This window comes from Oncorhynchus masou, chromosome 1 (genome assembly GCF_036934945.1).
Source record: "Oncorhynchus masou masou isolate Uvic2021 chromosome 1, UVic_Omas_1.1, whole genome shotgun sequence".
Classification (NCBI taxonomy): Eukaryota; Metazoa; Chordata; class Actinopteri; order Salmoniformes; family Salmonidae; genus Oncorhynchus; species Oncorhynchus masou.
In genome coordinates, this window is record NC_088212.1 from 58,429,288 (window position 1) to 58,456,260 (window position 26,973).

The window sequence follows — 26,973 nt, forward strand, 5'->3', positions numbered from 1 at the left end:
GTTTTGAGAGATGGGGTTCCAGCCTCCCAGGCCAACGGCCTGGTGTTGGATCTGCTTGGGCCAAAGTAGTGGGAAGGGGTGGTGGGGTGTGTTGGGGATAGTGGTGTATATACACTGAGTGTACAAAACATTAAGGACACCTGCTCTTTCCAGGACAGACTGACCAGGAGAAAGCTATGATCCCTTATCGATGTCACTTGTTAAAACAACTCACTATTAGGAAGGTGGTCTCAATGTTTTCTACACTCAGTTAGATCAGGAGCCGAGAGGTGTCACAGTTTTTTCCCACCCCTAGAAAACACAGCTGATTAAACAAATTGCATTCTAAACTGAAGATCATGAATAGTTGATTATTGGAGTTCGTGTTGTCTGGGGCAAAAGTGACACCAACCAGGCCCCCGAGGACTTGAGTTGCCCATCCCTGGGTTAGATGGTGGCGCAATTTGTTTGTTTTCAATTCCATTTTCTTTGTGAACGAATGCGCAATGCACGTTCCAAACTTTGAAAGGCAGCAAAACGCAACAGTGTCCACTCTGCCGGAAAGTACACGAAGAAGAGGCGCAATTTAGACACACAAGCAGCCCTGGGCACTTGCACAACCCACTGTTTATTTCCGTGTTACTTACTTGTTCTGTCTGGTCTCTGGTGTTTTTCCGGAGAGAAATATGTAAACGGCGGTAACATTTTTGAATTCGACTACATATCAACGCGAGCGACACAAGTCTAATCGTTTTTTTTTCTTTAGATCCCCGGCTTGCAGTTACAGATTGGGACAGACTCGTTGAGGAGATCAGGAGCTGTAGGACTTCTTCGCCCCAGTACTTCTCGTCGATGGCAGACTCCCGAGAAAGAAGGAAAACTGGCGAAGATGAGCCTCAGGGTGCAGTCGGGGGTGAAGGTAAATGTGAATAGGCGCATGAGACTTTGAAAGGTCGTCATCTAAAATATTGTCAACTAACAAACTATAGGCTCCCGTCAGAATCCTTACATGCGGTCGAAGCTAGACTTCATGTTCTCTGATCTTTCAGCATGTAGGCCTAGTTCTAGACTAATTAGCGAAATTGTAAAAACAGTCTTAGTGAGGTCGGCTATTTCAAAAATAAACAAATCTAGCACTAACAAATCTAGAATTATTTTGGCCTACACACTTTGGGCTTGGATGTCCATAGGAATGTCCTGAGGTCACTTCACTAACACATGTGAAACAAAAAGTGTAATACGAAGTCGGGAACTCTAGAAAGGGGCCAGAGTTGGAATTCCGAGTTGTATGACTGTTCAAATACAATTTTTTTCCCGAGTTCCCAGTGGTTTTGAATGCACTGAATTTGAAAGTCAGAGATTTTCGAATTCCCAGTTGTTTTGAACGCGGCATAACTCTAACCCCCAAGTACAGTGAAGTACAAAGTCTACATCATGAAGTAAACATGTAGGTCCTGGGAGTGAGGAAAAAGTATCTACCAATTGAATTGGTGCACAGACGTGTTTATCACGCATCTAATCACCCCAATAAACTGTCATGTCATTAAACATTGATAATAAAAACATAAAATCACTAACAAAATCTTTGTAACAGATGTCAACGACGAGAGAATTATGGAACAAGGAGCTATTGTTTTAAGAGGGTAAATAAACATAGCACTATTACCATTAGTATTCATCCTGATTAGCACATTATCCATTTAAACAAGAAAAAATGTTTTTTTAATCCATGAAGGTATGTCATAGAGAGGATCAGTGCAGAAAACCCAGGGAGGCATTTGGCTCCAGAGGACCTTGGTGGCAGATCCAACGAACAAGAGGACCACCAAGTCAAAAACATGGTACAACAGCTGCTGCTGATCGCTGATGACATGAACAGAAATGCTGAGCTACAACAGTATGACATTTTCTTCTGAATTAGCATATTAGCTACAGTGCCTTCTGAAAGTATTCATACCCCTTGACTTATTCAAAGTGTTGTGTTTCAGCCTGAATTCAATATGGGTTAAATTGTTGTGTTTCTCACCCATCTACACACAATATACCGTAATGACAAAAGTGTGTGTGTGTGTGTGTGTGTATGTATGTGTGTGTTTGAAAATTAAATACAGAAATAGCTCATTTACATAACTATTCACACCCCTGAGTCAATACTTTGTACAATCACCTTTGGCAGTGATTAAAGCGTGGAGTCTTTCTGGGTAAATCTCAGAGCTTTCCACACCTGGACATTTCCCCGTTATTGTTTTCAAAATTCTTCAAGCTCTGTTAAATTGGTTGTTGATCATTAAAAGACAACCTTTTCAGGTCTTGCCATAGATTTTCAAGTAGATTTAAGTCAAAACTGTAACTCGGGAATGGTCACTGTCTTGGTAAGCAACACCAGTGTCGATTTGTGTTTTTGGTTATTGTCCTGCTGAAAGGTGAATTCATCTCCCAGTGTCTGGTGGAAAGCAGACTGAACCAGGTTTTCCTCTAGGATTTTGCCTGTGCTTAGCTCCATTCCATTTCTGTTTTATCCTGACAAACTCCCCAGTCCTTAACGATTACAAGCATACCCATAACATGATGCAGCCACCACTATGCTTGGAAATATGGAGAGTGGTACTCTGTAATGTGTTGTATTGGATTTGCCTTAAAAATAACACTTTGTATTCAGGACAAAAAGTGAATTGCTTTGCCACATTTTGTGAAGTATTACTTTAGTGCCTTGTTGAAAACAGGATGCATGTTTTGGAATATTTGTTTTCTGTACAGGCTTCCTTCTATTTAAATCTAATCAAATTGTATTTGTCACATGCGTGGATATAACAGGTGTAGTTTACAGTGAAATGCTTACTTAAAAGCACTTAACCAACAATGCAGTTTTAAGAAAAATACATTGAAAAATAAATAAAAGTAACAACAGCAAGGCTATATACAGGGGGTACAGAGTCCGTGTGCAGGGGCATCGGTTAGTCAAGGTAATATTTACATGTAAGTAGAGTTGTTAAAGTGACTATTCATAGATAATAACAGAGTAGCAGCAATGTGAAGGGGGGGGGCAATGCAAATCGTCTGGGTAGCCATTTCATTAGATGTTCAGGAGTCTATGGCTAGGGGGTAGAAGCTGTTTAGAAGCCTCAAGGACCTAGATGGCAGGAAGCTTGGCCCCAGTGATGTACTGGGCCGTACGCACTACCCTCTGTAGTGTCTTGCTGTCGGAGGCCGAGCAGTTGCCATAACAGGCAGTGATGCAACCAGTCAGGATGCTCTCGATGGTGCAGCTGTAGAACCTTTTGATGGATCTGGTTAGTATTGTGGAGTAACTATAATGTTGTGGATTCATCCTCCGTTTTCTCCTATCACAGAGTTTAAACTCAGTAACTGTTTTAAAGTCACCATTGGCCTCATGGTGAAATTCTTGAGTGGTTACCTTCCTCTCTGGCAACTGAGTTAGGAAGAAAGCCTGTATCTTTGTAGTGACTGGGTGTATTGATACACCATCCGAAGTGTATTTAATAACTTCACCATGCTCAAATGGATATTCAATGTCTTGCTTTGTTTTTTACCCATCTACCCTTTGCGAGGCATTGGGAAAACCTCCCAGGTCTTTGTTTGAATCTGTTTGAAATTCACTGCTCGACTGCGGGAACTTACAATTATCTGTACGTGTGGGGTGCAGAGATGGAGGTAGTCATTGAAAAATCATGTTAAACACTTATTGCACACAGTGAGTTCATGTAACTTGTTAAGCACATTTTTACTCCTGAACTTACAGTATTTAGGCTCCCCATAACAAAGGTGGTGAATACATAGACTCATTCAATTTCAGCTTTTAAGTTTGAGTTCATTTGTAAACATTGTGAAAAACGTAATTCCACTTTGACGTTATGGGGTATTGTGTGTGTGTGGGCCAGTGACCCAAAAAAAATCCAAATGTAATTCATTTTAAATTCAGACTGTAATACAACAACATGTGGAAGTCAAGAGGTGTGAATACTTTCTGAAGGCACTGTATTTGTCTGGTCTATGTGTAACCGATGTGAAATGGCTAGCTAGTTAGCGGTGGTGCGCGCTAATAGCGCTTCAATCGGTGACATCACTCGCTCTGAGACCTTGAAGTAGTGGTTCCCCCTGCTCTGCAAGAGCCGCGTCTTTTGAGGAGCGATGGGTAATGATGCTTTGTGGGTGACTGTTGTCGGTTTGTGCAGAGGGTCCCTGGTTCGAGCCTGGGTAGGGGCGAGGGGACGGACTAAAGTTAAACTGTTACATATGTTATGGTGGTGGTTTTATGCACTATTTTACTCAAACAACAAAGGTTGTAAGCCTGGATGTGAACACAAATGAGTATATTCCCATATCCTATCGTGGTGGTCTGGCAAATTTCCATCGAATTAAGAACTTTATTATTTTGTCATGTTTAAATTTCTTGACAACATGAAACATGGAAAAATAAACTCTTCCTCAGTTTCTAATTATTTCTCTACTTCCTCTGAAAGCCTAATAAACAGCGTCCCGGCAAACTGTGCCCAGGATGTGTTCTTCTCAGTGGCCAGGGAAATCTTTGCAGATGGTATCAACTGGGGCAGAGTGGTCTCCCTGTTTCACTTGGCCTACAAGCTTATTTACAAGGTAACACCCAGAATGTGCATGTTACTGAATATGAAATCATTGAAACATTCAAATGTAAAGAGGAATAAATCTCCCCTCACTATAGAAATATATATATATATATAATTTATTTATTTGTTATCCCCCTTTCCAAGGCAATGACAGAGAACCACTTAGAAAACATCAAGATGGTTATTAACTGGGTATTACAGTTCATCAGGGAAAGTGTCTCTGCTTGGATCCGACAGCAAGGAGGATGGGTGAGTACCCTGCTGGAGTATGCCAACATACCCACATATGAAGACTCCCCTGACAGATTTACAAGAAGACCACATTCTATTTATTAATACCATAAGAGCAGAGACACTGTCACAATCAGTACATACCTGCAGTAAAGAGATCAATTGAAAACAGACCGTGGGGGATAGAGGAAGGACGGCATCATTGATGCCCGTCACAAAGAAAAAAGCTAATCTAACAAAGTGGATATTTGTCAAATCTGTCATGATGTCCTAAATGTTAACCACCGTTCGGATAAGCTGATAGCATAGCTATCCATATAGCAATCAGTGGTGGTATTTTAAGTTGTTTTTTATGTGTAATGTAATTGATTGGTAAAAATGACGTGAACATGTATTGCGGTTTCCATACAAGCGTTGTCCAATTTTTTTTATTTTTTTTTTAACCCCAACATATAAACAATAGCCTAAATGTAGGCTAACTTTGGGCGGTAGTGAGGAGATTCTGGATCTATCCACCACAGCGTTTCCATGGCCTGTCCATTGTTTTGGACGAACTCTGAACTGATCTATTCAAGAATGTACATCTGACAAGTATAGACATAAGTCACACGCCCATCTGACAAAGCAAAAATGTAAAGGATGCTAGTTGATACGTTCGTGTACATACTGAGTATGGTGACTCACATGCACATGCATATCAAGAGGAGGAAGCACTCACTCCTACTCAAATACGACCATGAACAACATATGTACTCGACAGCATTGTGTGCACATGTAATGCGGAGACTCCGAAAGGAGGTCTTGCTTGGGGGGGGGTTGTCAGTTTTAAAACACAGATGGAGTTATTAAATGAAGCTGCACCAGGGGTTGGAGGGGGTGTTCGAGAGAGACTTCAAACGCCGCACAGCATATTGGCGCCGTTGTCAATGCAGGCAGGTAGTTCCGATGTGGGCAGCACCGAGTGCAACTCCCTGGGCCACGTCACAGTACTGTCAGTTCATAAGACTAAGCCTGTTTGACGATGAGTAACCTTGCCTCACACCTAAAGATCCCAGAACTAGCACTTAGGCTTTAGCTCAGCAAACTGAATGGTATTGAGTCCAGCCCATGACTATGGTTAGTACGGACAATGTAATGCTTCCACTTTTAAAAAAAATATATTTTACCTTTATTTAACCAGGCAAGTCAGTTAAGAACAAATTCTTATTTTCAATGACGGCCTAGGAACAGTGGGTTAACTGCCTGTTCAGGGGCAGAACGATTGATTTGTACCTTGTCAGCTCGGGGGTTTGAACTTGCAACCTTCCGGTTACTTGTCACACACCACTAGGCTACCCTGCCGCCCCACGTGACCGTGTGGTTGACTTTTTCTTTTTGCTCGCAGGAGGCGGTTATTAGCACCGTGTCACATTGGCGTACGGTGTCGCTTGTGGCTGCAGTGGCTTTCGTGGCGGTCATGGTTTACTGGAGGAAAACACGCTGACATCTCAGGAAGTGCCCTTGGTGAAATCAAAGTGCTCTTAAAATTTGTACATTTCTCTGGGAACGGGTTAATGTTAAACGGGTTGATATGTTATGTCCTGTGCAGTAGATTTGACTTTGGGGTAATGGTGACATAGTAATCTTGTTTTATATGTTGAATTGATCTGAGACGGAACAATTGGTGGCTTTTGGTACAGTACTCCACACTGAGAAAGTATTTATTAGTACCAATGTGAAACTGTATTTTTCTAAAAATGTTTTTCTATTGCTCAAAAAAAGAACCTTGTAAAGTGTTTTATTGAACAATGTTTTTTGAACATTAGAGGTTTTATTGAAGCCCTAATATTCTATTGATTTGGAATTAAAAGTAAGCCACTATTTTTTCACAGCTCTGAATATATATTATTTTTATGTATCTGAATGGAACAAATGCATTTTTTAAATTGTGGCAAACATGCACACATGTTTAATAAAAATACTTTTGCCAAAGCAATATTGAATTTGTAATTTACTGTGTTTGAACTCCACTTCTCGAGTAAAGTTTAGTTTTGTACCCTGCTTCCTTCATCATAGTTTGGCCAGACCCCACTTTCATTAATATGTTTTATGACAAAAGTTTAGATTCCTTCTCATTAAGTCTGAAAGAATTGCCACATCCCAGGGGTGGGCAATCTTACCCAGCAAAGGCTGGCGTGGGTGTAAGCTTTTATTCCAGCCTGGAGGTAACACACCTGATTCCACTAATTAATATTGTATAATAGAATTACATGCAGTACTATGCTTAAACCACAAGATGTCCTAGTACTCTTATGAGAAACATGTCGGTGTATTCTAAACAAAATTGGAATTGTACATTAGTTTAGAATATTTCACAAACTCAATTTAGTCTGCAATATAAATTGATAGAAGCCTTTCAACCAATTCTTTCTTACTACTTCTAACAAAGGCTATGATGACCATTGTAGATGTTTTATAAGTTTACCTGAGATGCAGGTGCAAGACTTTAGCCCAGACACTAAAAGCAAATTGAGGTTCAGGTAGAATTACAGATATTTTACCCCCTCCCATCACTGTTTTATTGTATTGATATTACCAAGAATATGATGTTGCCATTTTTTTAATTTGACCTGTATTTAACTAGGCAAGTCAGTTAAGAACAAATTCTTATTTGCAATGACGGCCTACCCCGGCCAAACTCTCACCTAACTCAGACGGTGTTGGGCCAATTGTGCGCCGCCCTGTGGGAGTCCCGATCACTGCCAGTTGTGATACAGCCCGGGATCGAACCAAGGTATGTAGTGACACCTCTAACACTGAGATGCAGTGCCTTAGACCGCTGCGCCTCTCAGTCGTCCCAGTGTTGGCACAGCTGTGAAAAACTGCTGGTTGATCCTCAATGTGAGTGACAACGATGAAAGTCTTGTAGGGAAGGTTGTCTGACCGCTGGTTGTCACATGTCACAGGTGTGGCATAATATGTAGTATGGAGCACAGTGAAGGGGTTGTCATTTAGGTACAACACATTTCCTCAAACATACAGTAAGGCAAACTACCTTCATACAAGATGTATCATTAACATCTGCCTCCCCAGAACTGTTGGACCTTTTAGGAGCTTGTGAGTGCAACCTACCCTGGCCAGGACTTAATGTTTTTTTGATTCTGCCCTGCAGTGTGTTTGCACTGTTAGTGATTCTGTTAGTCCTTTACCTGTCTGACGAAATGAACCTGCTGAGTTATGCTGAACATGATCACTGATATTACATAACAAATGCCTCTCGATGAACCTTATTAGACCGCTCTGATCGCTAAAAGGAAATGGTGAACATCTATTAATCGTCTCAGTATAAGTGTAATTAGCTTTATTCTCAACCAAGGGCCAAATTCAATCAAATCCGCAGGAGACGGACACCAATGAAACATTGTTGTTCCCTGCTCAAGGGAAGGTTTATTTACAATGACGGCCAAACCCGGACGACGCTGGGCCAATTGTGCGCCGCCCTATGGGACTCCCAATCACGGCCGACTGTGAGCCAGCCTGGATTCAATTTCATTGTGTAAACACTCTCCAATAAGTGTTTAATTTATTTTTATTTTTATGCCACTGGTGCAACGTGATTTTTATTCAATGCAGGTTCCTGCGGTGTGAGTCTGATTTGAATTCTTCAAAGCCAAGTTATTTTCGATTGCGTCCCATTGGCAGTGTCCCTTGCACGTGATGATTCTCCACTGTGCACCTGTGTCCTGCTTTGCCTGGCCCAACTCCAACAGACACAGCTGTGCAAATTGAATCAGTCTGAGCACAACATACAGGGGAAAAAAGCATGAGGATATGATAGAGCTCCCAAATGTTGCTCAGCAGATCAAAGGGGAACTCCTCCACAGTGGTTACACAATGTGTGAGTGCCTGACATGTGCATGGCATCCTCCTCTTCTACAACGTTCATTATTTGGGCAGTAATATTTGCAAGGATGCAGCATTCAATGATTTTGAAGAATATTGGGTGTGCACGTTTTTTTTCTACCTCGTGATCAATATTTTTTTTTACAATTAGTCATCGACTGTCCAACGGTAACCGGGGTGCTAATTTCTGGGCCCGGGGAAATATTTAACTTTAATTTCCCCCCTCCCTATTAGTAACATACATTCCGCATCAAACCATGAAACACCTGCTAAATCACATGCTCGACGAGCGTCTGTCATCTCACTCTAATTAGCCGACATCTTTAGGCAATCTGCTGAAAATGGCTGTCGCTATTGGTAACATACACTCTGCATAAAACCATAAAACCCCTGCCAGATCACATGCGCGACAGGCGTTTGTCATCTCGCTCTAGTTTGCCGACATCTTTAGCCAATCTGCTGAGCATGGCTGTCACTGGAAATCTCAGCCACATGGTAAACATGGGGCTAATAACCAGTGATCCACACAACCTCTAAAAAGTGAAGGCAACCAAATAACACTCAGTGGTGCAGTAGATACAGAGGAGAAACCCTGAGTGGCATCAGCCCAGTCATCACTGCGTCGTCAGCGAAGCTAACACACTGACAGTGGACTGTTCGCTGCACTTTACTAGATCTCACAAAACATCCTGCTGTACATGGCCCATTTGTAAATGGATGGTCGTTTATGATGTAGGTCATTTCTATAAAATATCCTTTAGTACCACTTGTGAACTTTGAACCACAGTTACGCCCTTAGATGACACCAGCCCTCCTATGACATCAGAGGGTTAATAGTTATGTGGTGGCAGCTAAAGCAAATTGAGTACTTCTGAAGACTGCAATAGGGAATGTTTGCTCCATGACACTGAACAAAAGTCGGTGTGGTCCTATGTGGTCCTCTGTAGCTCAGTTGGTAGTGCATGGCTCTTGCAATGCCAGGATAGCGTTGGGACCACCTAACCATCAAAAATGGGTGCACGCTTGACTGAGTTCGCTTTGGATAAAAATGTCTGCTAAATGGCATATATTATATATTATCATGGTATCTTACGGCACACTGATGTAAGTAAGGAAGCAAATACCATTTCATGAAGTGCCGTACTTCAAGCTTCAAGGTCCCCAACTCAAAGGTGAATGGCATTGCTGTGATAGTCAAAGCAAACAGAAATGGGCCAATTCTATTTGCCTGTTTCTCTGACTTTTAGTGCAGATACACATCTTAAGGGGTTATTTCGGATCACTTAGTCACCGTGGCGAGAGTCAACCACCTATGGGTTCCCTTCTGCACCTGTTCAAACCCCAGGGTCTCCTGACCACAGTGGATACCAGGGGGGAAGAACACAACGCAAACCACTGGCACGTAGTGAGGGCAATGTACTGGGAGAAAACAAACACAGAAAAGGACAGAAAAGCTGAGCACATGTTTATAATTGTATTATCCAAAAAGCTGCTTTACTATGAACAAACTTGCCAACTTTGCCTAAATTCCAACTGGACAATGTCATTAAGACAATTCACTCTACAATCGTCTCCACGTGGACATATTACATTAAAGTAGTATCCTTGATCATCTGAATGTATAGCTAAACAACATTGAAACAAGCTTGGCGATGGAAGAGTACGTTGGGGATAGCTAACCTCTCCATTAGGAAAAACTCAAATAGAATGAGATTGTGCAATTTAGTAACAGATAGTATTAGAGCATCATAATGAGTGTCTACATCAAAGGATGTTGTAAGACTGTTGATAAGGTGATATTTTGTGCAAAGAGAAGACTTTTGGTCTGATGCCCAGTATGTGCCCTGTGTTCGTGTCACAGTACCTGGCCATTCATTTACCCTTTTTTTTCAATGGATAAAATACAGTTTTTTTTGTGTTAACCTTTTTTGTAAGTTATATTTCTCCAAACTTTACACAAAAGAGCAAAGTAAATTAGGTCCCACTTTAAACAAACAACAGCACCAGGCTTAATGAAGCATTCATAAACTGTTTTTAAAGGCCTATGCATCATATTGATGAGACTATAAAGGATGGCAAAAGGCTTGTGTCACATTTGGAAAAGCAGCAAATGTGAGGACTTTTTTATCACCCGTTATGCTCTATACGTTATAAATGATTTGCGAGGCATCTGCATATAGTGCCGATGAACACTTTATGAATCTACTGTAATGGTCATTAGACTTCTTGGAAGTAGTGGCTGTTCCACTGGATGTCAGAAGGTGAATTCACCAATTTGTAAGTCGCTCTGGATAAGAGCGTCTGCTAAATGACTTAAATGTTAAAATGTTAAATGTTATAAGGGCCAAAGTTTCCGAGAATAAAAAGAAAAGTGGCCCTCTGACATTTCTTTGTAGTTACATTCTATCCCACCAGATGTCAGTACTCTTTGTTTGTAACTGTTCGATAGCTTCCCATTTTTCAGAAGAGACTATTCATGTGCCATGCAAGATAGCATTGTTGCAATTATAAACAAAGTATTGTCACGTTTGAGAATACATTTTTATTTTTTTACCACTGGAGAACACAGCTTGGAAAGATTCTCAGAGCCAATACTTGGCAGCATCTGAGTTCTCCTCTTGAGTTTAAAAATCTTTGCAACTATTCAATACCCATCATTTGAATATTTTTGATTACCACTGACATTGCATGTGTGTCTGAGAAATATTTCACAAGTGTCAGTATCATTGGTAGATAGACACATTATATGAAATCTTATTGTGCATACCAAGAATATATTATTATATCATTGGTAGATAGACACATTATATGAAATCTTATTGTGCATACCAATAATATATTATATCATTGGTAGATAGACACATTATATGAAATCTTATTGTGCATACCAATAATATATTATTATATCATTGGTAGATAGACCTATTATATGAAATCTTATTGTGCATACCAAGAATATATTATTATATCATTGCAAGGAGAACGTGTCCTCCTCGACAGAGAAAAAGGAGACAATGCCATTGTAACAAATTTCCATGTTCAGCTTTCTGAAACATTTAGAAACACAAAAATGGTGTGCTAGATATGACAATGTATAAATATCCCTCTTATCTTTATTAATAGGGAACCAGTGAATGGTTGTGCCACTGTTCCATGGTCACTTCAAATTCCATTCTGACAGCAAGGGCACTTAAAGCAATCTCAAGTGTTCATTCATGATCAACCTACAGCAATGTGAGGTTCAGCCAAAGCTGCTTTTTTTATTTTTAAGTTGAGCGGTTCACTGCAGTTATTCTAGACAAATTATCAACACTGAGGGATCCTTCAACTCCGATGTCGTCTAAGGAGGAACCTTTAACCCATTGTGTGCCTCTAATCCTCAACTCCCACCCCTGTGACCCCCGTTCACATCTCTGCTGCAGGGGAGGCCGACGACATTGCAGCCCGACTCTACACTCATTAGATACATCCTCATCACTCGTTGTGATTATATTTGACAATATAGACATGTGTACTGAGCAAGACAACACCAAGAAAAACATTGTCCCAACATTATGCTCTAATGGAAGGAAGGATTCAGACCACTGCATGGACCAGGCTTCTGTGCAGTGCTGTTCAGCATCACCTAGTGTTTCCGTGGTTGGCTGGGTTAAAGCTTAGAGGGAGTTAATGCTCCTCCTGTGTGACCTATAATCTGCTGCTCCCTCTCTCTGGCTCTCCTGTTCAACTGAATGGAGAACTTGGGAGGTGGGTGAAAGGGAACAATTGTTATAGCTGGGGTGAACCTGCCTTTCAGACACTGTCTGTCTGCCCCTTGCCAGCTGTGCAGTTAGTGTTAGGGGATTTGTGATCATTTTCCCCACAGGGCCCTGTCCTCAACTCTGGTGAGGGAGTACTAATGGCTAAACTACGGGGAAAATGACCCCCTGCCTCTTCCAATAGATCTCCATGGGGCTTGCTGGGAGGCAACACTGCTCGGTGGTCTTACCCAACCCGAGGCCCCTCTTAAGGAATGCCTGAGAGAAGAGCCTTCATTGGTGATACAGCTCACTTTTTCAATGAGTGTATTTACAATGCAAACCATAATGGAATGACCCTTTTCCACAATTGTACGATTGTTGACTGCCGTATTAGAACACACCTGTTAAATAGATATTTTATCTGAAAATAAACTGGCCTGGGAATGTGAAAGTGAAATCATTACATTATCCCAGTTTGAACATATAGATTGGTGGAAGACATCTGACATCACATCTGATAGGAAATTGGACCAAGCTACCCTCTGTGGATATAGTATTGCTGTGATTATTTGCTGCAGCCGATTTGCCTGGGAAAGGTTGACTTGCGTCAACCACCTCAAATAGGACACATGTCGGTGTGGTAGGGTTCTTAACAGGCTCTTTCTAGTTCCCATCTGATATGATCCTAGCCTCTAGATCCACCTGTCTCACATCTGGTCAGTCTTATCTCCAGTGACTGACCAGGTCAAGGACTGACCTCTTGTCCCACACCGACATACTAAGATAACTTTGTTTCCCCTGGTGGTAAAATGAGTATTTATAGAAATGCCAGCTTCACATGTTAAAACACTATAGGCCTTCTGACAGGGCCTGTAAAGCATCTGTCTTATTCATCTCAACACTGCTGGCAGGCCGGCCGGCATGCTCTCAGTCTACCCTGCAGCAGGCAGCACACAGGACAGTTTTCAGGATTACAGAGGGAACTTAAGGTGTCCCTCAGATATTTTGTCAGCTAACGGATCACTGGAGCTGGCATCTGACTGAGTGTAAGTATGTCATGACTGTGGTCGACATTCTAGGAGGCTCCGTGAATGAGAGAGATTGATTATCGCCCCAGAATGTGGAGTGAGCATTCGGATTTCCAAGAAGAGGGGCGCTAATGTTTTATTCCTCCTTATTGAACTGTTGGTCATAAAAGCAGTCACTTATTTCATCACGGGATATTCATTGCTGGGATATTTATGGTGTTTAAATTTAGAGAGGGCTGTGAAAAAATGCCTCCCTCTGAGCACTAGAAGACAGTATATCACTGAACCCCAGTGATGGTGGCCCTCAGATCTCTGTAACAAACTGACGCTGAGCCTCCCATGAACATTTAGAACATGTAAAGTCAGCAACGCAACATAAAACGTACTTGTTTCTTTGAAGACAACTGATGTCTTCGGAGAACAAGACACAGACAGTGGTGCAAACACTCAGCTGCAGTTCTTGTGGGATCATTTACAACATCCGTCCTCCTCCCCCTGAGCCACCACTACCAACCAACAGCTTACTTACGTAGCTGTGAGTGACAACGCTGCGTGGTTCACTGATATAATAATGTAAGCCGTGGTGATGGATTGGATTTTGTTCACCAGATATGTTTATCTTGTTGCTTTCAAAGCATCTGCCTGACCCGCTGACATGGATGAAGGTGGCACCGCGTGCACTGGCTACCACCAAATACTAACAGGTCACGACCTTGACAAGATCCAACGAGAGACTGAGAGTTCAGATCACAACCCTTACTCACCAAGATCCCCCCCCCCTCAACAAAGGCTCGCCGCTCAACAAAGACGACACAATTGGAAAACAGGAATGCAGGGGCTAAAAAGGGAGGGGGGGGGGGGTTAAGAAACAAATCCCATTTGATGCAAAGTTGGTCAATGGCTATTTAACTCAGAGCATGCTTTGAGGAGTATATGGACTGTGACTTTCAGGCCCTGTTTGCACAGAAGTGATGCACCTTTGAAAAGGCTCTGAATTGACAGCTTTTTCCTCGCTCTGTGTGGTTCAGGCCCTGAGACACTCATATCACTCGGGTGTGACGGCAGAGAGAGGAGTTACACTTTGAAAACACACACAGGGTCCTCGGCCCTGGCTTTTGTTCCTGGTTGCGGTCCACTGTTCCTGCTCGTCGCAAAAAGACAATAAGGGGGCAGCCACTGGATTGGCTGCCTCCGAATCAAATAGCGAACAGCCGTCGATGCAGAACTAATCTGTGAAGAGGTCTTTCCTGTGTGATAACCCCCTACCCTTCAACCCTCCCTCCTCCCTCCTCAAACCAAAAAACCTGTGTGATAACCCCCCCTACCCTTCAACCCTCCCTCCTCCCTCCTCAAACCAGAAAACCTCATCTTTGATGGGAAATTACAAAAAAGTAACCAGCTTTAAGCATAGCTAGACTTTTTTCATTAGTTTCGAAGGCTCCCATTCGGGATGTTCCTACTTATTTGATGTGGCAGCAATTAGTGAGAGACTTTTGTGCTCCGTGAAGATGGAGCGGCCCACTTCAATTATCCTGTTTATGCTCTGAATAGAAAACAAGAAACCCAAAAGAGGACAGATAACATGTTCACATCAAACAGCAAACCTCTTACGCCGTTACTGTTCTGGCTCGCTTGTCTTTTATGGTGACCCGAAGAAGTGTTACTTTTCCCATGAGAAAGCTGGTCGGTTAGCAGAGGGACATCATAGGGTGCCCTTGGTCTGGGCCCACCTCCAGACACTAGGGTGCTCCCATTTCTACGCGCACCTACGTCCATCACTGGCTGCTGTTTTGATTTCTCCTCGCTTTAAAAGGACCCATTGAACAATAACAGCCATTAGGAGCCATGTTGGAGGCCATGCTTTCACTGGCTCGGACTGGGAGGTGATCTTTCAAATAACCAAAAGGCACAAGGTTGCACCTCTGCCCTCAATCTACTGGACACAAATTCATAAAATAGGCCAACTAACTGTCATACTTGTAGCCTACATGTGAAAATGTATCTCAAACTTTGCATATATTGACTGATACTTGATGATCAAAGGTGTAATATTGAGTATCCATATTCTATCAAAGCTTCCTAACTCCTATTTAGCTGGTCTAAGTCTCAAAATGTGACAGTAGTTGTTTCCTGTGAGTTATGTTAGAAACGTGCTAGTTGTTCGAATCACTCTGGATCCAATTACAGCCGCTGAGTGAAAAAGACAACTCTGTTTCAGAGGCACATGCTGAAAGATTAATTTGGCTCGTTAGAACATGTTCCCTGCCTTTGTTTTAGCTGTCAGAAGTGTGTATTCTCTTACCACTGGGTGTTCTGCTCATTGTAAAAGTGATTTGTTAATGGACACACAATGTAAGAGCTGGTGATTATGAGAATGAAGACATTGGGTGAAATAAGAAACTATTCACACCCCTCGACTTTTTCCACATTTAGTTGTGTTGTTGTTGTTTTGGTCATTGGCCTACACACAATACCCTATAAGGTCAAATAGGACTGTTTTTCATATTATTTATTTTACAAACGTATTAAAAATGAAAAGCTGAGATATCTTGAGTCAATAAGTATTTCATCCTTTTGGGTTTTGGAATTACTACTTTATCTCTGTAGCCTATTCATACAATTATCTGTAAGGTCCCTCAGTCGAGCAGTGAATTTCAAACACAGATTCAACCACAAAGACCAGGGAGGTTTTCCAATGCCTCGCAATGAAGGGCACCTATTGATAGATGGGGAAAATGAAGAAAAAAACAGACATTGAACATCTCTTTGAGCATGGTGCAGTTTTTAATTACACTTTGGATGGTGTATCAATGCACCCAGTAACTACAAAGATACAGGCGTCCTTCCTAACTCAATTGCTAAAGAGGAAGGAAACCGCGCAGGGATTTCACCATGAGGCCAATAGTTACAGAGTTTAGTGGCTGTGATAGGAGAAAACTGAGGACGGATCAACAACATTGTAGTTACTAACCTAATTGGCAGAGTGAACAGAAGGAAGCCTGTACCGAATACAAATATTCAGAATAAGAAATGAATGGGATGGAGCTAAGCACAAGCAACATCTTAGGAAAACCTGGTTAAGTATGCTTTCCACCAGACACGTTTAGCAGGACAATAACCTAAAGGCCAAATCTACACTGGAGTTGCTTACCAAGAAGACAGTGAATGTTCCTGGGTGGCCGAATTACAGTTTTGACTTAAATATACTTGAACATCGATGGCAAGACCTGAAAATGATTGTCGATCAACAGCCAACTTGACAGAGCTTGAAGAATTTTGAAAATAATAAATGGGCAAATGTTGCACAATCCAAGTGTGAAAAGATCTTAAGAGACTTACCCAGAAAGACAGACAGCTGTAATCACTGCCAAAGCTGCTTTGACAAAGTATTGACTCAGGGGTGTGAATACTTATATAAATGAGATATTTCTGTATTTCATTTTCACTACATTTGCAAAAATCTCTAAAAAAAATGTTTTCTCTTTGTCATTATGGGGTATTGTGTGTTGATGGGTGAGAAAAAAAATCTGTTTAATCCATTTTGAATCCAGGCTGTAACACAACAAAATGTGGAATAGGTCAAGGGGTATGAATACTTTCTGAAGGCACTTGTAGCTCTAACAACACTGTATTTCTAATGTTCTTGTTGATGGAGAACATTATCACTGCTTCAGTACCAGTATAATTTACAATAAGTAGTCAATACTTTATTTGGAATTTATCAGCATCTACTGTGCATAATACCTTGAAGTCTGACGAATGTCCTTGCATGGTTTTCATGAAACTGCGTGGTGATTTGGACAAACTAAGTCGATTTTTGACATGGGCAGAGAAGGATGAGTTTGAACCATTTCATATGGATGTTTAGAGCATAACAGCAAACACCTTAAAGGCCCAATGCAGCCGTTTTTATATAATTATCAAATAATTTCAAAGTAACAATTAAGTACCTTACTGTATTCGTTTTGACAAAAATATACAGTACCAGTCAAAAGTTTGGACACACCTTCTCATTCAAGGGTTTTTCTTTATTTTTACTATTTTCTACATTGTAGAATACTTGTGAAGGCATCAAAACTATGAAATAACACATATGGAAACATGTAGTAAAAAAATCGAAATATATTTTATATTTGAGATACTTCAAAGTAGACACCCTTTGCCTTGATGACAGCCTTGCACACTCTTGGCATTCTCTCAACCAAAATCATGAAGTAGTCACCTGGAATGCATTTCAATTAACAGGTGTGCCTTGTTAAAAGTTAATTTGTGGAATTCCTTTCCTTCTTGATGCATTTGAGCCAATCAGTTGTATTGTGACAAGGTAGGGGTGATATACAGAACATAGCCCTATTTAGTAAAAGACCAAGTCCATATTATGGCAAGAACAGCTAAAATAAGCAAAGAGAAACATCAGTCCATCATTACTTTAAGACATGAAGGTCAGTCAATACAGAACATTTCAAGAACTTTGAAAGTTTCTTCAAGTGCAGTTGCAAAAACCATTAAGTGCTATGATGAAACTGGCTCTCACGAGGACCGCCACAGGAAAGGAAGACCCAGAGTTACCTCTGCTGCAGAGGATACGTTCATTAGTTACCAGTCTCAGCAATTGCAGCCCAAATAAATGCTTCACAGAGTTAAAGTAACAGACACATCTCAACATCAACTGTTCAGAAGAGACAGGCCTTCATGGTCAAATTGCTGCAAAGAAACCACTACTAAACCACTACTAAAGGACACCAATAAGAAGAAGAGACTTGCTTGGGCCAAGAAACACAAGCAATGGACATTAGACCAGTGGAAATCTCTCCTTTGGTCTGATGAGTCCAAATTTGAGATTTTTGGTTCCAACCATCGCATGGTGGAGTATTTGTGATGTTGTACAATTCAAAGCACACTTAACCAGCGATACGCCATCCCATCTGGTTTGCGCTAAGGTGGACTATCGTTTATTTTTCAACATGACAATGACCCAACATACCTCCAGGCTGTGTAAGGGTTATTTGACCAAGAAGGAGAGTGATGGAGTGCTGCATCAGATGACCTGGTGTGCACAATCACCCGACCTCAACCCAATTGAGATGGTTTGGGATGAGTTGGACCGCAGATGTAGAAATGGTACAAATAAAGGAAAACCCTTGAATGGTGTAGGTATGTCTACACTTTTGACTGGTACTGTATTTTGAGCCAAAAAATATATCTCAAGCAATAATTTGCTAGGGCCCCCAGGCAAGCCAAAATGCCTACCCATGAAAACAGGCTGATTAGAAGGTCTTGTGTAGATTGTATTTATTTTCACACTTTTACAGTGTTAGTTTCATCAGCAATTGTACAATATGATACAAAGCGCTGGAGAAAAAAAAACATTTTTACTGCACTGGGCCTTTAAAGACCCTGTTGATAGATGCTTTCATAGAATCCACTTCCTTCCTATGGAGATGAAGTCAGAATCTTTGACCTAAGTGAGAAAAACACAGACACGGTCAGTTAGCAGCTCAGTAAAGACGAGAAACTCAAGTCTTCAAAAGCTTCAGGGAAATGAATGGCAAGTCAGTGGAAACTTGTCCGAGCTAATCAATAAATAAGTGTGTTTCAGCACTGTTGTTTTACAGTTAGCAGGGGGGTAGGGAGGGGGGCAGAGCCTTTAACACCTTCATTGACAAGGAGATATCTGCAGGGAGCGTGATTTAGGACAACATTTTGCCACCTCATTACCAGCTGGATTCACATAAGCAGTTTGTGACCGACTCTCTGTCTGTCACTATGGGCCTGGCTGTCCAGTGGTCTCATCCCTCTCTCTAGCTCCCGTGATGGATGACTGGAAAGGAGGGATAATACAATGCTTAACAATGGACCCTGCTGTTTCTCCTGAAAATAGATGGAAATGTCTAATTTCTCGATGAGAATATCATAATGATGTAAGACATCACCTGCAGTACTTTGTATTCAGAACACATAACATACAGTAAACATTCAACATACATTAAACATTTTAGCAGTAATAATGCCCACTAGGGTTTTGAGCCAAACCATTTGCATCTACAGTGTACATTGTTGATTAATTTTCCTTTTTGCTGTACAGGAAACTTACAAAAACACTTCTCAGCAGCCAACCCCCTTACAAAATACAATAGGAATTCTGTGCAAAGTAGGTACACTATAGTTCAGTGAATTCAATTGAATTTTGCAACAATGGCAGCCATGAAGCATGTGGAGGGTCTGGACACAAACAATAGAACTGTTCTCAGAGGCCATCAGAAAGTGTTGTTATTTTTGAAAACGTTTTACTGTATTTCTCTGCTCACGCAATTGTAATGTGAGATCTAAGACGTTTGTGTAAATGATGCATTGATTTCAAGTGTTGCACTGTAATAATCCATGATCACAAGAATAGCGGACCACGCGCCGCCACAAAACAACCGTCGACTCGATGCACCAGCAGTAGCCAGCAGACATCAAATTCTGTCCATCATCAGTACAAATTAAGTCTGGCAGTCTCAACATAGAGTCAACACGCCACTAAAAGTGGCTGGCATGCTTCTATGGCAGGATACAAGAGCCAATGAAGGACTGGTAGAATAAGAACATGATTGAGCCTATCAGAGCATCTGTAATGAGGGCCATATGATCCCAAGTTTACCCCTTGAGTGTTTCTTAACTGCTTCAACAGCCGTGGCTCAGCTGTATGGGCATGGCAAACACACAAGTGGATCACAAAATGTGTACAGCACACAGGGAAATGACGTGAAACAGATTTTGTACTGAGCTTAACTTAAATCAAATCATTAATGACTTGGCCTTTGTCTAGTTATGGATACAGTGTACATGTTAAACACAATGATTCTAATTATATTATTACTACCACCGAGGGGGCTCAAGAAAAGGATCCTCCGTGGGAGATTTACGTGAAATGGAGCACACATAGACCGAGCTCTCGTGCCTGCGCTACGGATCTCCTTATATGTCACAGGATATTGACATGCTGGGGTTGACAGGACAACATACTGAAGTTTCTAATTACAGTCCTCTATACCAACCAACGCACTGCCATCAGTATGACAGCTTCCACCAAATGATGAAATGGACGAGTACATAGACTGAGGGGGCCTGGTGGCTGCTCACATCAAACGAGTGCTGAGCACACACACACGCATGAGATGTCTGGATCTTGGCTGTTTTGTTTGGGCCCCATGATGCATGTTTGGTTCTGAGGTTTAAGTTGCTTTACATCTGAGGTCAGTTAAGTACAGCTGGAAACACGTTATAGAGGCATTGATTGCATCAAGTTAGTCAGTCTTGCTGTTCCTCCCCCTTGCTCAACAATAGAAGCCGCTGATTATAAGGCAGAGGGGAAACTGTGGGAGTATCTCCCATGTTTCCGTATTTTCATTGTCTTCAGCGAATATTTTGCTCGGGTCTTTGAATTATCGGCTGTAGGGTACTATCTGCACGCTCACGTCATGTCAATACCCAACATTTAACGGAGAGTTGCATGACAAATGAGGACTTCACTGGAGTGAAAGTCAAGGCAGAGAAATGCATCTCCGCGTGACTCACATTAGGAGTCCTTTATGTTCTCACATTTCTGTACATTTCATTATTCAAAATGTGCCCTCTGTCTCCAATGAAGACGTGTGAGGTCATTCAGTATGTTCTAGTACTGCTTGAATAATCCCACCAGGTCTTTCTGCGGCAGACAATGGAAGTTGGGAAAAAATGGCATCGAGTTACAGGTGGTCGCATCTGAACTCCTTTGATGAATCGTAAGTATAGGGCTACCTTTGAACACAGTTAAAAAGGAGAAGAGATATCTGACTGGGTGCCAAAAAGGGACACTCATTTCTCCATTGGCAGTAGTGCGTGAAAATGGGAAGCTATGTCAGGAATCTCCTACTTTGTTGTCCCCTCTTTCTTTCTCCCATTGATGTGGAGAGAGGACCCTTTCGTGGGCTGACACGGTCACTCTCCCATGCTAGCTGGGTGTGAGGCATCTTGTAGGACAAGACTGATGACACGGCGAGGGGCGCCAGGGTGGGTGGGGGAGAGGATATGGGGTGCACCATGACCATTCCATTCAGCCCATGTCAATGCAATCTGCTGATCGATTAGTGAAACAAGAGGCACACCAACTCAACTGTCTATAGTCCCCTTCGCCCACAACACACACAATCTCATTCTCACACATTCGAATCAATCCCACATGAGGTAAACATCCTTAAATCATAAAGATCAGACATAAAGCTGCACTCAATTACCATTGCAGCTTAACATTTCTCTTCAAAGGACTACCATCAGTGGTGTAAAGTACTTAAGTAAAAATACTTTAAAGTCCTACTTTAGTAGTTTTTTTGGGGTATCTGTACTTTACTATATACTTTACTATATGTTTGACTACTTTTACTTATACTACACTACATTTGATAATATTTTTTTTACTCCATACATTTACCTTGACACCCAAAAGTACTCGTTACATTTTGAATGCTTAGGTAGACAGGAAAAACAGAACATCCCTGGTCATCCCTACTGCCTCTGATTTGGTGGACTCACTAAACACACAGGCTTTGTAAATAATGTCTGAATGTTGGAGTGTGCCCCTGGCTGTCCGTAAAAATAAAAAATAAAAAAGAAAATGGGGCCATCTGGTTTGCTCAATATATGGAATTTGAAATGATTTACACTAAGTATATTTTAGCAATCACATTTACTTTTGATAATTAAGCATATTTTAAACCAAATACTTTTAGATGTTTTATTCAAGTAGAATTTTACTGGGTGACTTTTACTTTTGATTGAGTCATCTTTACTTTTACTCAAGTATGATAATTTTGTACTTTTTCCACAACTGACTACCGTAATGAAAATGTGTGAGGGCTTTATACAAAAATTATATGATAGGAAAAATAAAATAAATGCTACTCCTCTGTGGTATCAGCACTCTACTCACCTCTAACAAATCAATATACAAAAAAAGATACTATAGTCAATATCCAATGCTCATCATAATGACAAATTATTAAAAACAACTTTTGTCCTTAAAACCAAATATTAGCAAGGCCTATGGATTAATAAGCATTGATTAGTCATTACTATGCAGTGCAGAGGAGCAAGAGTATGTTTAAAATGATGTCCTATGCTTGTGTACAGAATACCACCCCTTTGATCTTCCCCGAGGTTTTTTTTTTTTGCAGGCTGTGGTCTCGGGATGCAAAGCAGATCCAGTTCTGGAGTTTGCGTTCCCAGGCTCGGGCTGGTTAGCATTGCTTAGCGCTCGCTCATCGCTAAAACTGTAACACAGCGACATCAAACACAAGCCGCAAAATTGCAACGCGATACCAAGCTGCCTCCCTGCAAATGACCTCTCTCCACAGAAGTTAGGGGCACATAGCAGAATGTGCTCCTCTGTGCTCCACTGGGAGAGGAAGAGGGGAAAATAGAACGAGTGGACCTAAGGGTAGTGTGTGTGTGAACATGTATTATAAATCAGTGGTGCTTATTTCCAGGCCTTTGGTCTTGGAGATGTCAACAGTTTTGGCTGCATCCATGGCTTAGTTGCGTGCAACATTTCCAGCAACATTAGGAGTGATAACTGTGGGTAAAATAATCAGGGTCAAAAGGAATATAACAAATGACCACTTATAGTGCATTGACATTTGTGCACACAAGCCGGGCATGGGGGATCTCCCCACCAGTCCCACCCCCACTTCTTCGGCTTCCCTTGCTGACTGCATTCGAGAGTTTCAGATTTAATTGCAGGTGCTGTTGCCAAGCACATTTCTGGATTGGTGGCGAATGGCCTGAGGATTCTGCTCTTTTCAAATTGTCAAGTAGTTTCTTGGGTTTTGGCAGACCCCCAGCTCAAATGTGGCGTAGCTGGGATCAGAGAGGCCAGCGACTCCAGCAGCCTCAAGCAGAATACTGCAATGTTTTCACAGAGGCTGGATGTCACAAGGAAGGCCAACCCAGGTTAACGTTTTTCTTGTTCTGGAGGCAGCTCCGCAGAGTGGTCACTAGCTGGCACAGCCAGAGTCATAAAATCAGATTTGAAATCTAACCCTAACCACACTGCTAACCCTAATGCCTAACATTAAATTAAGAACAAAAAGCTAATTTTACATATAGCAAATTTTAACTTTGCAGCTTGCCTGTCTAAGGGCAAATCACTCAATTCTGCCTACAGAACAAGACTCATGACAATAAACGTCAACCTGCAAGGCCAACAGGAGAGAGAAAAAGGCAATTCTGAAATGGTCTTTAACTGTGTACTTGTGGAGGAGGTCGGGTTATGTGGTCTATACATTTAAAAGCTAAACAGACGCATACCACCCTGTTGTTGCATGGTGAAGCGGGGGCGCTTAGCGCCTGGCCACAGGCGTGGGACACACAGCCATTACATCAGTACGCAGCCAGGGAGAGGAAGAAACAAAACCCTGCTGGTAGAAGAATCCTGTCGGTCACAGTGGGGAGAAGATGGTCCTCTTAAACAATGTGCTCTGATCACCAGATGACACAAAGATGTGCAGAGCAGACACCAATAGGGGACGGAAATGAGTCCCCCTCTAGTATCTTGCATCTTCAGTCAGTGATCCACTGACAACTTTGTCTAAACTATTCAGAACCTTTGAAAGTGATTTAAAAATGTTTTGTTTTTTTTACAATTGAATGAAAAGCTGTAGAGTAAATTGTAAATGATCTATAGCTGACACGATCCATCAGTAAACAGATTCAATCAGTTGTCTTTCCATGAACAATTCTCTGTCCTTCCCTCACCTCGAAACAGAGCCGGAGCTGTGCGACAGAGCAGTTAAGGGCATGTCACTGAAGGGTGCCCCACTCTGTGTCTCTCTAGTCGTTCTCTCTGTAAGATAACACAGTGTCCCAGTGATGGAGTACTCTCCATGTCGGCGGCCTTTGTTCCTTTGTGTATTTGTTCACTTCTCTGTAGATGTTTATACGCAGATCTCGGATCCCTCACTTTCAAAGAGCCATGTCAGTTTTTTTGCCACGGTAAATAGGTAACCGAAACACACAGGGAGGAAGAGGGGTCTTCAGTCGAGCAACACGTTTGTGGACACATGACCCCAAAGTCTGAGTGGATGAAATAAAGGCAGCACCTTGCAGGTAGGAAACGTGAATATTAAGACATTCCTGGATACATTCCTAGATAGCTTACTGTTAAAGGTCAAGCTTTCTGGATGGCTTTTCTGGGTGGTCATAGCAACAAAAAAAAATGGAGGTTCTAGGGGTCACGAACGATATCAAGGATCTGGATTCTGTACGGAGGAATGGTCTAAGAACCCTCCCAATGTGTTCTCCAACTCATAAAACATTTTAGAAAAAGGCTCAGTGACGTTATCATCACAAGGTGCGGTGTTGAAAGGTATTGAAAACAGGGGTGTCTTTCTCTGAGCAATAATATAATTTCCCAATTATTTTATTGCACACAATATAGCTCAGTATTTGAATTATTTTATACAGTCATTTTTGCTCATCTTAATCACAGGTGACAATCATTTCAGACCATACTGTATATTATGCAAAGCTTATAATACTCAATGAAACATCTACAGTAGGAGACAATTGAACTACCAACTCAACTGACTGTGAACAATACATCCAAAGCAAACCGATATGGCAGAAGCAGCATACTATTTGTCAACAAGAACGAGGCCCCGTTTCAATATGAATAATGAAACTAAGGAACACCTTATTCTCCCCCACAGCGAGAAAGAAAGTGAGGGAGGGAGGAAGAGAGTGAGGGAGGGAGGGAGGAAGAGGGTGAGGGAGGAAGGAAGAGAGCGAGGGAGGAAGAAAGGAAGAGAGTGAGGGAGGGAGGAAGGAAGAGAGCGAGAGGCAGAGAGAGAGAATGTTTACTGTTCATTTTTTGTTTATTTTACTTTTGTTTATTATCTATTTCACTTGCTTCGGCAATGTAAACATATGTTTCCCATGCCAATAAAGCCCTTTGACTTTTGACCTGAATTTTGAGAGAGAGCGAGAGAAGGTCTTGGAATGACTCTCGCTTTCAGTCATATCACAACTGGGGCCAGCTAGCAAACTAAAATCTATTTGTTTACTGTCTATGGTGGCCATCAAGGTCGGGCAGTGCAGTAGTGATGTATGCCCCCCCCCCCCTGCTGACAAACACAGTCTCGGCAAAGATGTTTGGCAGCGGGAACAGCTGGGAGGGAGGATCCGTCTCAGGATCAGGGCCCTGTGATTTAAGCGGCAGGCTGGCGGGCGGCTGCCAGAGAGACGTCTGCCTTCAGTAAGCTGGCCAGCGTCCAGGGCCAAGTCAGAAGTTGTTTTATATCACATTAAACAGCGCCTAAACACGGCAGGCAGGGCCCACTGCTCATCCTGTCTGGGATGTTGCTTTGAGGAGTGCTGCCTGAGAGCCCCGACAATGTCTGACAGGACAAATCCTTTTGTCTGGGGATGTAGCAGGATTAGGATTATCAAACGTGTTGGGTATTAGAAGTTAGAGAGACCAAAGAGGGATGTGTAAGGGCAGATCAGAAAGAGTGTGGTGAAGAAAAAGTTGTCACCCTGCCCCACTTGAACAACCCACATGGTAGAATTAAAAAATAATAATTAAAGCCCCTACCACCACCCTTTAGTTCTAAGATTGCCTTTATACGTGTGATCTCCTCAGTGACGCAGGGATTTCCTGTGAGGTGATGACGTCAGAGCATTTATAACTCAGACCACAAAGAAGGCTCCCAAGCCCAAATGCCTTTTTACAATCAGCCATTCTTCGAGTGTGGCCATTCTTTACAGTAAAGAGCATGTTTGAACATCTAAAATGACCAAATAAAACAGACGAAGAAACAATAGGGACAAAAAAAAAAGGTTTTGGAGACGATTTCTATGAGTGTGTGTGTCAGATTGGCACCAGCCCAAACAATTCACAACATTATTGTTGGCATTTTCAAAATACACCCTGTATTATTCTTATGCCCTTCGTGTTCGTCTCCAGTGCCAGCCATTTGTGGAATCTATGGCACTGAGAAAGAAAACACTACACACTTGAACCACAGAGCCAGAGACCTAGACAAACTGTTGTGAAGAGTGGTTTCCTTACAAAAGCACACGTTTGACATAAATAGAATCCGTAAATGTTCCTATTGAGAGTGGCCAACTGAGGTGTTTTTTCTCGTAACTGTTTGAGCAAGGAAACGCAGGGGAGACTCGTTGATTGAGCTATTGAGCAAAGTCTGGCTGCAAAAAAACAAGAACATGTACTTCTCTGTAACTGTAGACACCCTGTAGGTGGCATAGTGGGTTTACAGTGAGGTGACCCGTCTTACACTGAAACTCTTCTATAAAGTATCCATACAACCTACCAATACACAGTTGAAATCGGAAGTTTACATACACCTTAGCCAAATACATTTAAATTCAGTTTTTTACCATTCCTGACATTTAATCCTAGTAAAAATTCCCTGTCTTAGGTGAGTTAGGATCACCACTTTATTTTAAGAATGTGAAATGTCAGAATAAAAG

The 26,973-nt window shown here is 41.8% G+C and overlaps 1 protein-coding gene across 1 annotated transcript; it reads left to right on the forward strand.

The window, feature by feature from the left end:
- The first annotated feature begins 522 nt into the window (after window positions 1–522).
- On the forward strand, window positions 523–6,789 carry LOC135547166 (apoptosis regulator BAX-like). Its single transcript, XM_064975894.1, has 7 exons — window positions 523–667; window positions 746–898; window positions 1,574–1,622; window positions 1,715–1,876; window positions 4,461–4,593; window positions 4,728–4,832; window positions 6,199–6,789. Exons 2-7 carry the CDS (start codon window positions 832–834, stop codon window positions 6,295–6,297), a joined length of 615 nt encoding a protein of 204 aa, XP_064831966.1. The 5' UTR covers window positions 523–667; window positions 746–831; the 3' UTR covers window positions 6,298–6,789.
- The last annotated feature ends 20,184 nt before the right edge of the window (window positions 6,790–26,973 follow it).